This window comes from Bos grunniens, chromosome 29 (assembly GCF_055505025.1).
Source record: "Bos grunniens cultivar Pamir isolate PY7600 chromosome 29, Bosgru_T2T1.0, whole genome shotgun sequence".
Classification (NCBI taxonomy): domain Eukaryota; kingdom Metazoa; phylum Chordata; class Mammalia; order Artiodactyla; family Bovidae; genus Bos; species Bos grunniens.
This window is the reverse complement of record NC_141193.1, coordinates 23,172,856-23,184,400: the sequence shown is the minus strand read 5'-3', so window position 1 is coordinate 23,184,400 and position 11,545 is coordinate 23,172,856. Positions and strand designations below refer to the sequence as shown.

At 39.0% G+C, this 11,545-nt stretch overlaps 1 protein-coding gene across 1 annotated transcript; it reads right to left on the bottom strand.

Moving 5' to 3' along the window:
- Positions 1 to 10,098: 10,098 nt before the first annotated feature.
- Positions 10,099 to 11,040, bottom strand: LOC147342287 (olfactory receptor 8B12-like). Its single transcript, XM_086385090.1, has one exon. The coding sequence runs from the start codon at positions 11,038 to 11,040 to the stop codon at positions 10,099 to 10,101; it is 942 nt and encodes a 313-aa protein (XP_086241216.1).
- Between the last annotated feature and the right edge of the window lie 505 nt (positions 11,041 to 11,545).

The window sequence follows — 11,545 nt, the reverse complement described above, 5'->3', positions numbered from 1 at the left end:
AAACACTTTGAATGTAAATGTCATGATTTCTCAGGTTGAAAGTGGAATAGAAATATAGGGGAGAAACCCTCTAAAATTCATATGACACATGAATGGAGAAAAACTGCTTCTCAACATGTCTGAATGTTTTCCATCTTCCCTTTCTCCCTTTCACATCTCTCATGCCTCTCGTGTCTGCCTGCCCGTTTTGAGTTCATGTTTTATTCCTTTAGGGATAGTTTGTTTTTGGTTTTGTGTTTTTTGTTTTTTTGTTTGTTTGTTTGTTTTTTGCTTGTCTTTGGCCCTCTGATAAACATCTATCCATCTTGACTGGAACATAAGATAAATTAGAACTTTCAGCAATGAGTTTAAGAGGGTTGTTCATTGATTTCTCCTCTTCTATAAAGAATATATTATCCAAACTAATACTAATTTAAGCCTGTAGTACACATGACAAATGGAGGTGAATTTGAAAGTCACCAAGAAGTAGCAAATACTCTTTCTCAACCAGATTTGTCTGTTTTCTCTCTTATTATGCTGCCACTGTGTACTTATTGCTTCCAAAGTTATTTAAATATTCCTTTACTCAACTAATGCCATAATCACCATCATAACCATAGTATCATCATCACTACATCTAACACTTTTGGATGCTAGTCAACTGTTTGAGTGTTTTGCTAAATTATCTCATTTGAAACTTTGATTTAGAGAGGTTAAATAACTTTCTCCAGATGACACAGCTGGTAAACAATTAACACTGATATTCAAACCCACACCTCATCTTACCCACCCCCCGCCCCATCTCTTGGCCAAAGGTCTCTCTAGGCAGCTTATCAGTCTTGGCATAATCATAACCTCTCTGCTGCTGCTGCTAAGTTGCTTCACTTGGGTCCGACTCTGTGCGATCCCATAGACAGCAGCCCACCAGGCTCCTCCATCCATGGGATTTTCCAGGCAAGAGTACTGGAGTGGGTTGCCATTTCCTTCTAACCTCTCAGTTTCAAACTTTTCCTGACAATACCTTTTTTGCCACTATTTTCCCACATCTCCCAGACAACCAAGGAATATTCAACATTCCTGTAGTCTTTTCTCCTTCCTCAATACTGACAGTCTGTAACTACAGTCAACCTGACTCAGTAAATCCAATCAGCATTAGATAAAATGTCTTCCACCATTTGATCAAAACAATATCAGGGATTCGTGTTAAAGAATTAATTCTCTTGCACAGCAAAAGATTTGTGGGCATTATTTTAATTGTAACTCATAATTATTTTAAGATAATAGTAAAATAATGATTAGTTTTTTGTCATTTTATTTTAGGTACAATACCTCATTCCTCACTCAGACATGGAAAAATGAATAATTCTGAGTTTCTCTGAGATTTAACACTCTGAGATTTAAATGCTCATAGTAATTTTTTTTTGCTTTGATTAATAAATTGTCTATATTAGGTGTACAGAAAAACTGAGCAAATGATATGGAGATTTCCCATGTACTCTCTGACCCCATGCATGCACAGCTTCCTCCATTAACAACATCCTCCATGAAAGCAGTATATTTGTTAAGATAGATGAACACACATTGATGCATCATTATCATCCAAAGACCATAGCTGACATTAGGGTTCACTGTTGGTGTTGTGTATTGTGAGTTTGGACAACTATGTAACGACATATATTCATTATATGTATGAACACTGTATACTGGTCATTACTAGAGTCTCACTGTTCTAAAAACTCTGTGCTCTACCTGTTCATCCCTCCCCCTGCAGAATCCATGACAACCTTTGATCTCTTTACTGTTTCCTGTGTTCCTTGGTTTTGCCTCCTCCAGATTCCTGTAGATTTGACTTATATCACCTTGTACTGTGCATTTTAGTTTCCTCCGTATCTTTTTATAACTTGATAGCTTATTTCTTTTGAGCACTGAGTAATATTTTATTGCCTGGATATACCACAGTTTATTTTCCATTTACCAACTGAATGACATCTTGATCGTTTCTAAGTTTTGACAACTAAGAACACAGCATGAGGAGACAATTGTGCAGACATAGGTTTCAGCTCCTTTGGTTAAATACCAAAGAGCACAGTTTCTGGATTGTGTGATAAGAGTGTGTTTCGTTTGATAAGAAACTGCCAAACTGTCTTCCAACGTGACTGTGCCGTTTTCCATTCTCACCAGCAGTGCATGAATTCACGTTACTCTGCATCCTTACCAGCACATTCTAATAGGTGTGTAGTAGTGTCTCACTCTTGTTTCAACTTGCACTTCCTGATGACAAATGACGTGCAGTATCTTTTCATAGGCTTATTTGCCATCTGTATATCTTCTGTGTTACGTGTCTCCTAAGGTCTTGGGCCCATTTTTAATCAGGTTGTTTCTTTACTTTCCATATTTTTGTTGAAATATATTTGACATATAACATTGTGTGAATTTAAAGTGTACACATGTTAGTCTGATATATTTTTATATGATTGCCATGATAGCAATAATTAGCACCTCTCTCAAGGAAGCCTGGCGTGCTACAGTCCATGGGGTCACAAACAGTCAGACACCACTGAGTAACTGAACAACAACAGCAACACATTATATAGTTATCAGTTCGTTTTAGCAGTTTAAATGAGTTTTATTCTCTTAGTAAGTTTGAGGACTGTAATACAACATTGTTGCCTATTTTCACTGTGTCGTACATCAGATCTCTAGGACTTATCTACCACTTACTGCAAGTTTGTACCTTAAACATATGTCCTATATCCCTACCCACCACCCCCCAAGTAACCACCATTTTACTTCTACAAGTTTGATGTTTTTAGATTCCACCTGTAAGTGATATGCAGTATTTGTCTTTCTTTGGCTGACTTACATTATTTAGCATAATATACTCAAGGTTCATCCAAACTTTGTAGTAAATATTTTAGATAACAGTTCTTTATCACATATATCTTTTGCAAATATTTTCATGTAAACTACAGCCTGTCTTTTCATCCTCTTGACAATGTCCTTCTACAGAGTAGAAATTTTTAATTCTATTCAAGTCCAGCTTCTCAATTCTTTGTTTTATAAATCATTCTTTTCATCTTGTACCTAAAAGATCATTGCCACACCCAAGGTCATCTAGATTTCTCCAGTTACCTTCTAGGAACTTTACAGTTTTGTAGTTTACATTTAAGCTTGAGATATTTTAGGTTAGTTTTTGTGAGCAATGTGAACTCTTGTGTGATTCATTTTCTTACATGTTGTACGGAACCATTCTTTAATAACATTATCTTGGCTCAATTGTTCATTTTCTTTTTTCTTTACAAAAGTCAGTTTTCAATGATCAGTCGTCTATATTTATGTGGGTCTATTTCTAGGATCTCTATTCCATTGATCTCTTTGTCTAGCCTGCCTAAAATACACGATTACTATCACTTTAGATCAATAGTAAGTCATGATATTGAGTAGTGTCAGTCCTCCAACTTTTAATTCAGTTCTACTTCTTCAGTGTGCATTGGCAATTCTGAGTCTTTTGCATCTCTGTATAAACTTTGTAATCAGTTTGTCATTATCTACAAAATACCCTGCTGGGACTTTGACTGGAATTGTATAGAATCTATAGATCAAGTTCGGAAGAAGTGAAATCGTGACAATGTCAAGTCTTCAGGTTCACACACATGGAGTAACTCCATTAATTTTGTTATTCTTTCAGTTATTTCATCAGCATTTGGTAGTTTTCCTCATAAAGATTTTGCACATATCTTGTTAGATTTATTCTGAAGTATTTCATTTTGTGTGGTGCTAATGTAAATGGGATTGTGTTTGTAACTTTAAATTCTACATGGTCTTTGCTGATACAGGAAAGCAATTGACTTCTGTATGTTAACTTACATCCTTATTATAATCACTTTTGGTTTCAGGAGTTTTCTTATTGATTCTTTTAGATCTTCTGCATGACAATTATGCCATCTATGAAGAAAGACAGTTTTATGTCTCTCTTCCCGATCTGTATACATTTTCTTTCCTTTTCTTGTCTTACTGATTACCTAGGGCCAATACTATATTGAAAAGCAGTCATGAAAGGGACATCCTTGCCTTGCTCCTAATCTTAGTGAGGAAGTTTCAAGTTTTTCATCATTAAGTATGATGTTAACTTTAGGTTTTGTGTAGGTGTTCTTTTTCCAGTAGAGAAAGTTCCTCTTTACTGTTAGTTTACAGACAGTTTTTATCATGCATGAGTTTTGGACTTTGTCGAATGCCTTTTCTGCATCCATTGGTGTGATCATGTGATTTTTCTTCCTTAAACTATTTATCTGTTGAATTACATCAACTGATTTTTAAATGCTGAAACAATCTTGCACAACTGGAAAAAATACCACTTAGTCATAGTGTATAATTTTTTTCTATATTGTTGGATTCTATTTGCTGATATTTTGTTGAAGATTTTTGCATCTGTGTTTATGAGAGAGATTAGTCTATAGTTTTTGTTAGTTTTTCTTATATACTGTCTTTGTCTACTTTTGGATGTAAGGTAATGTTGACTTCATAGAATGTTCTTAGAAGTAATTACTCTGCTTATATCATCCAAGAGAAATTTTAGAGAATGCATATCATTTCTTTTTAAAATATTTGCTAGAATTCACCATTGAACATATGTAAGCCTGGACAGGATGGCAACAGTGGGCTGGTGCTAAGGTGCTTAGTTGCTCAGTCATGTCCAACTCTCTGTGCCCTCATGGACTGCAGCCTGCCAGGCTCCTCTCTTCAAGACATTCTCTAGGCAAGAATACTGGAGTGAGTAGCCATTTCCTTCTCTAGGGGATCTTCCCAACCCAGGGATCGAACTCAGGTCTCCTGCATTGCAGGAAGATTCTTTACCATCTGAGCCACCAGGAAAGCCACCAGAGTGGGCTGGAGTAGAGTATTTCCTTTTCTTTACATAGAAGGGTAAACCCAGCTGAAGCTTTCCCCTGTGGCCTGCCAGGCCTGTGAGGAAAAGTCTTGTAATCATTTATGCTCCAGTTCAAAAGATCACACATAGATATTTGCTTGGAGCATGACTCCTCAGCTTCAAGGGTCTATTCAGACCTATACTATGAGTCCATTCTCATATGTGATGTGTTGGAGTGATGTGTTCACTCCAAGGGGAGATCAGGCAGAAACTGTATGCAGGGGATGAGGATGAGAACTGAGCACGTGGACTGGAGGTGTTTATGCTGTGTATGTGTCAGCCCTCACATTTTAAGAGGAGTGGAAATGAGGAGGAGTGAGAATAAGCCATGGCCCATGGGCAGGTGCCTAAGAACAGAGTGGCTCTCCCTGAGCAACTGCCTTTGGCTTGGAACTTCAAAGCATCTCAGGATTCTAATCAGGCCTTCCAACGTTGTTAAAGTAGTTTGTCCAGGTAGGAAATGAGAACATAATTCATTTAACACCATATTAGGTTTATTTTTTATTTACTTTTTATTGTGGTTAAAAAAAACACACCCATAACATAAAATTTACTACCTTAATATGCACTTTAAGTGCATAGCTCAGTTCAGCAGTGTTAGCTATGTGTACACTGTTGTGAAAAAGATCTCTGGAAATTTTTCGTCTTGTGAGTCTGAAACTCTATTCCCGTTACACAACAACTCTCCTTTTCTTCCTCCCTGCAGCCCCTGGTAACTACCATTCTACTTCTCTTCTTATGAATTTGACTATTTCAAATAGCTTATCTAAGTGGAATCATACAATATTTGTCTTTTTGTGGCTGGCTTATTTCACTTAGCATAATATTCTCAGGTTCATCCATTGTAGCATTATGGCTGGATTTCCTTACTTTTTCAGGATGAATGTTTATTTCATTGTATGTATGTATCAAATTTTGTTTATTCATTCATCATTGATGGACATATGGGTTGCTCCCACCTCTTAGCTATTGTGCACACTGCTGCATGAACATTGGTATGCAAATCCTACTTTCAATTCTCTTAGATATATTGCAGAAGTAGGATACTGGATCCTATAGTAGTTCTTTTTTTTTTTTAATTTTTTTTTTAACTCTACAATATTGTATTGGTTTTGCCATCCATCAACATGCATCTGCCATGGGTGTACATGTGTTCCCCATCCTGAAGCCCCCTCCCACCTCCCTCCCCATACCATCCCTCTGGGTCTATTTTTTATTTTTTTAGGAACTTCCCTACTGTTTTCTATAGTGGTTACTTGCCGAGGTCCAGCCCCAGCTGATCCAGGGAGTTCGAGGCAGGAACAGCGTCAGCGAGGATCAAGATACAATAGCTTCCAATAGATTGGAAATGACACATATACACTGTCGAAACTCTGTGTAAATACATAACTAAAGAGAACTGATTGTGTAGTACAGGGAACTCAGTGCCCTGTGGTGACCTAGATGGGAAGAAAATCCAAAAAGGAGGAGGATATATGTATAGCTGATTCACTTTGCTGTATGGTAGAAACTAATATAACATTGGAAAGCAAGTATACTACAATAAAAATTAATTATAAAACTAAATAAAATAGACAGCCAACAAGAAACTACTATATAGCACAGGGAACTCTCCTCAATACTCTGTAATAGTCTAAACAGATAAAGAATTTGAAAAAGAATAGATAGATGTGTACATGTTACTGAATCACTTTGCTCTACACCTGAAATTAACACAACACTGTTAATCATCTCTACTCCAATATAAAATAAAAATTAAAAAATAAACTGATTTTCTATTAATACAAAGAGTAAAATAAAATAAAATCTTTGTATGATAATTACACAACTGTGATTACATTAAAAGCCACTAAATGGAAAAAAAAAATCTACTCCACATGTGTTTGTTGTGAGAATCAGTTAGAAACAGTAGCAATTACCCAAGAGAAGCTCTTCTCAAAGCAGAAGCATGACAGGGCAAGTCCTACCTTGCAAACGCATCCCTTGCACCCGCTTACATCGCATCTGCTAATATCTGATTGACCAAAATGGCTCACGTGTCCTAGCTGACCATCAGTGAGGCAGAGAAATATATGCTACCTAAAGACGCTTACTCCTTGGAAGGAAAGTTATGACCAACCTAGATAGCATATTCAAAAGCAGAGACATTACTTTGCCAACAAAGGTCCGTCTAGTCAAGGATCTGGTTTTTCCTGTGGTCATGTATGGATGTGAGAGTTGGACTGTGAAGAAGGCTGAGCACCGAAGAGTTGATGCTTTTGAACTGTGGTGTTGGAGAAGACTCTTGAGAGTTCCTTGGACTGCAAGGAGATCCAAACAGTCCATTCTAAAGGAGATCAGTCCTGGGTGTTCATTGGAAGGACTGATGCTAAAGCTGAAACTCCAATACTTTGGCCACCTCATGTGAAGAGTTGGCTTATTGGAAAAGACTCTGATGCTGGGAGGGATTTGGGAGCAGGAGGAGAAGGGGACGACAGAGGGTGAGATGGCTGGATGGCATCACCGACTCGACAGACATGAGTTTGGGTGAACTCTGGGAGTTGGTGATGGACAGGGAGGCCTGGCATGCTGCAATTCATGGGGTCACAAAGAGTTGGACACGACTGAGTGACTGAACTGAACTGAACTGAAAATGAAACCATGGCAAGGTGTAGATCCATAATACTACTAACTGACAGAATTCTGACCAATAATGCAAACTTCCACACTGAAGCATAGTCATCCCTAAGCATCTGCAAAGGATTGGTCACAGGACCCACCTTGGATAACAAAATCTGCAGGTGCTCAGGTCCCATAATCAGTGTTTCAACACTCTCAGTTTTATAACTTCACCTTTGATCTGTGTCAACTAAATGGCAAACCCTGTCACTCATCCAAAGTTGCCTTTTCCCCAAAAGAGAATCTTTCCCAAGAAAAACTCACAAGACAGTGACTCCTCAGCTCTTAACATGCTAGCACTTTTCCGAAAAACCTTCCTTTATCTCTAATACATCATTGAGATCAAAGTGTTCTGATGTATTCTGGACCACTTCACTCAATGTTGTAGATAGATAAACCAGTAGAGAGGAAGGCTGTGTTTCCCACACATGCCTGCATGAAAAGATCAGTGTAATCTATAGTGCCTTGAAATTCTGTGGAAATGGCCTCTTTTAATAGTCTGCTGCTTTTAGTACTACCTTGATAACTAACTAGATCCCCAAATTATTTACTTCTTCATTAGAACTTACACTTAGTTGAGTATCTTGAGCCAGAGTTTTACATCATAGCTAAAATGCCCAAAATAATCCTTAGGAAAAAATTATGAAATCTGACTCTCCTAGTCTTGAAATAATGTCTGAAACTTTCCACTCAGCATCTTTCTATTAAACCTATAGAAGTTCATAATCACTAGGCCAGTTCCTGCAGCTGCCATGCATAACAAGGAATTACCATGCTTCACCTAGTATCTCAGATGTACATACTTGCCACCCCCACAACACAATTTTAACAAAGCTCTATTGTCATTGGTCAAAATGCAATATTCAAAAGTGACTTGTTGTGAAGTAAATTAAATTACTATAAGCAGAATCAGGCTTTAATATGCTGATCAGTTCAGTTCAGTTCAGTCACTCAGTCATGTCCGACTCTTTGCAACCCCATGAATCACAGCACACCAGGCCTCCCTGTCCATCACCAACTCCCAGAGTTCACTCAAACTCATGTCCATCGAGTTGGTGATGCCATCCAGCCATCTCATCCTCTGCTGTCCCCTTCTCCTCCTGCCCCCAATCCCTCCCAGCATCAGAGTATTTTCCAATGAGTCAACTCTTCACATGAGGTGGCCAAAGTATTGGAGTTTCAGCTTCAACATCAGGCCTTCCAATGAACACCCAGGACTGATCTCCTTTAGGATGGACTGGTTGGAGCTCCTTGCAGTCCAAGGGACTCTCAAGAGTCTTCTCCAACACCACAGTTCAAAACCATCAATGTTTTGGCTCTCAGCTTTCTTCACAGTCCAACTCTCACATTCATACATGACCACTGGAAAAACCAGATCCTTGACTAGACGGACCTTTGTTGGCAAAGTAATGTCTCTGCTTTTCAATATGCTATCTAGGTTGGTCATAATTTTCCTTCCAAGGAGTAAGCGTGTTTAATTTCATGGCTAGAGTCACCATCTGCAGTGATTTCGGAGCCCAAAAAAATAAAGTCTGACCCTGTTTCCACTGTTTCCCCAACTATTTCCCATGAAGTGATGGGACAAGATGCCATGATCTTAGTTTTCTGAATGTTGAGCTTTAAGCCAACTTTTTCACTCTCCTCTTTCACTTTCATTAAGAGGCTCTTTAGTTCCTCTCCACTTTCTGCCATAAAGGTGGTGTCATCTGCATATCTGAGGTGATTGATATTTCTCCCAACAATCTTGATTCTAGCTTGTGCTTCTTCCAGCCCAGCGTTTCTCATGATGTACTCAGCATTATAAGTTAAATAAGCAGGGTGACAATATACAGCCTTGATGTACTCCTTTTCCTATTTGAACCAGTCTGTTGTTATCATACTTAAAAATGAAATCTGCAAAGGCAGCAACAAAGTGAAGCAAGAAAGCATAGCATAAAGGAAAACAAAGTAAATTGGAATTCAAGGGACTTGATTCCAGTCCCAACTGTGGCACCAGTTAGCTGTATGGGCCTGGAAAACATATAATACTTCTAATTCTCCAACATCTGTTATTGAGGAGATTAGTTTAAATTATATATAAATTATAGATTTAATGGGTTACATATAATTTAACCCATTCAAAATTAAATTATCAATAATTGCAGAAAGTTTTCATAAAATAGTCTTGGAACACTAAAGGTGGGTCAAGGGACATGTAAAATAGGTCTGTACTAAACATTGATCTAAACGTAAACCAGTCCAGGTTCGAGGCACGATACTGGATGCTTGGGGCTAGAGCACTGGGACGACCCAGAGGGATGGTATGGGGAGGGAGGAGGGAGGAAGGTTCAGGATGGGGAACACATGTATACCGGTGGTGGATTCATTTTGATATTTGGCAAAACTAATACAATTATGTAGAGTTTAAAAATAAAATTAAATTTAAAAAAAAAGACTTAAAGCTCTCTTTCTATATAAAAGGGAAAAAAAACTGGAATTTGCATTCTTCATTGAAAACACTGATAAACAAAGCATTGTATCTTTTTCTCCAAATATTACTCCTTTCTCAAGAAATTAATTTTCCCCAAGGTTTTCCTCAGGGCAGCTTTGACATCCTTGTTCCTCAAACTATATATCAGTGGATTTAACATGGGCACCACAATGGTATAGAACAGGGACGACACTTTCCCTTGGTCAAGGGGCAGAACGGAAGGTGGTTTGAGATACACAAAAGCCCCAGAACCAAAGAAAAGGAAAACCACAGTTATGTGGGAGCTGCATGTACTGAAAGCTTTGGACCTGCCCTCAGTGGACTGAATGCGGAGAATGCTGGAAAGGATTAGAGCATAAGAGACGGAGATGGTGACAATGGGCATTCCAATGTCGATGGCCACAAATATGAAGACCACCAGCTCATGCACATAAGAGCTAGTACAGGAGAGCTCAAGGAGAGGTGGGATGTCACACATGAAATGATTGATGAGGTTGTCAGCACAGAAGATCAGGCTTGCTATGCTTCCTGTGTGGGCCATGGCCCCTGAAAACCCCATCACATACACACCCAACAAAAGCAGTAAACAGACCTTAGGAGACATGGTGACTGTGTACACCAGTGGCCTACAGATGGCCACATAGCGGTCATATGCCATCGCTGACAGGACGAAGGACTCAGAGATGACAAAGAAGCAGAAGAAAAACAGTTGAGTCAAACACCCTGCATGCAAGATGCTGTTCTTCCTTGAGACAAAACTCATCAGCATTTTGGGAGTGATGGTAGTGGAGTAACAGAAGTCTATTAAGGAGAGGTTGAAGAGGAAGAAGTACATGGGGGTGTGCAGGCGCGAGTTCAACCCAATCAGCGTTATCAAGCCCAGGTTCCCCACTACGGTGACCATGTAGAAACCTAGAAACAGGAGAAAGAGGGGGATCTGGAGTCCTGGCTGGTCTGTTAAGCCTGCGAGGATGAATTCTGTCATTGAAGTGTTCTCAGCTGCCATTCTCCCCTGGAGAAAATCCGGTCCATGGGGGAAAGAAAAGAGACCCGCTTAGAAACAAGACCACCAACCTCCCAGTACCCACTGTCCATTCCTGAGAATGGAATCCACAGAGATATTTGAGCTTTAGTGTGGAAGGAAGGTTTCTACTGTTTGCTATGGACCTACCTCATAACCCTAGTGTCTTTCACTTCCAGAGGACAATAAAGAGGCTAGACTAGGCCTCCAGAGTGAGAACTGGCACTACTTGAGAAAGCAAAAAGCAGAAAACTCATTCAAAAGTAAGATAGATATCTTTTAGATCTTTAAGTCAGTCCATTTTCTGTGTCCCCTCTCTCCTGCCTCTGTTTCAGTTGCTGACACTTGGGGACTTTCCCAGGAAAGAATCTTGACTGGCAGAAGACACTCTGACTTCTCAGAGCTCCCACCTCTGGGTCACTGCTATCACATCAAAAAAGTGGGGTGATATTTTTTCCAAAATCTCCTAACTCTAGTGGCCTTAGGTTTA

Bases quoted from the DNA above. Each gene is read 5' to 3' on its own strand.
- LOC147342287 (XM_086385090.1), bottom strand. From the start codon at position 11,040: ATGGCAGCTGAGAACACTTCAATGACAGAATTCATCCTCGCAGGCTTA.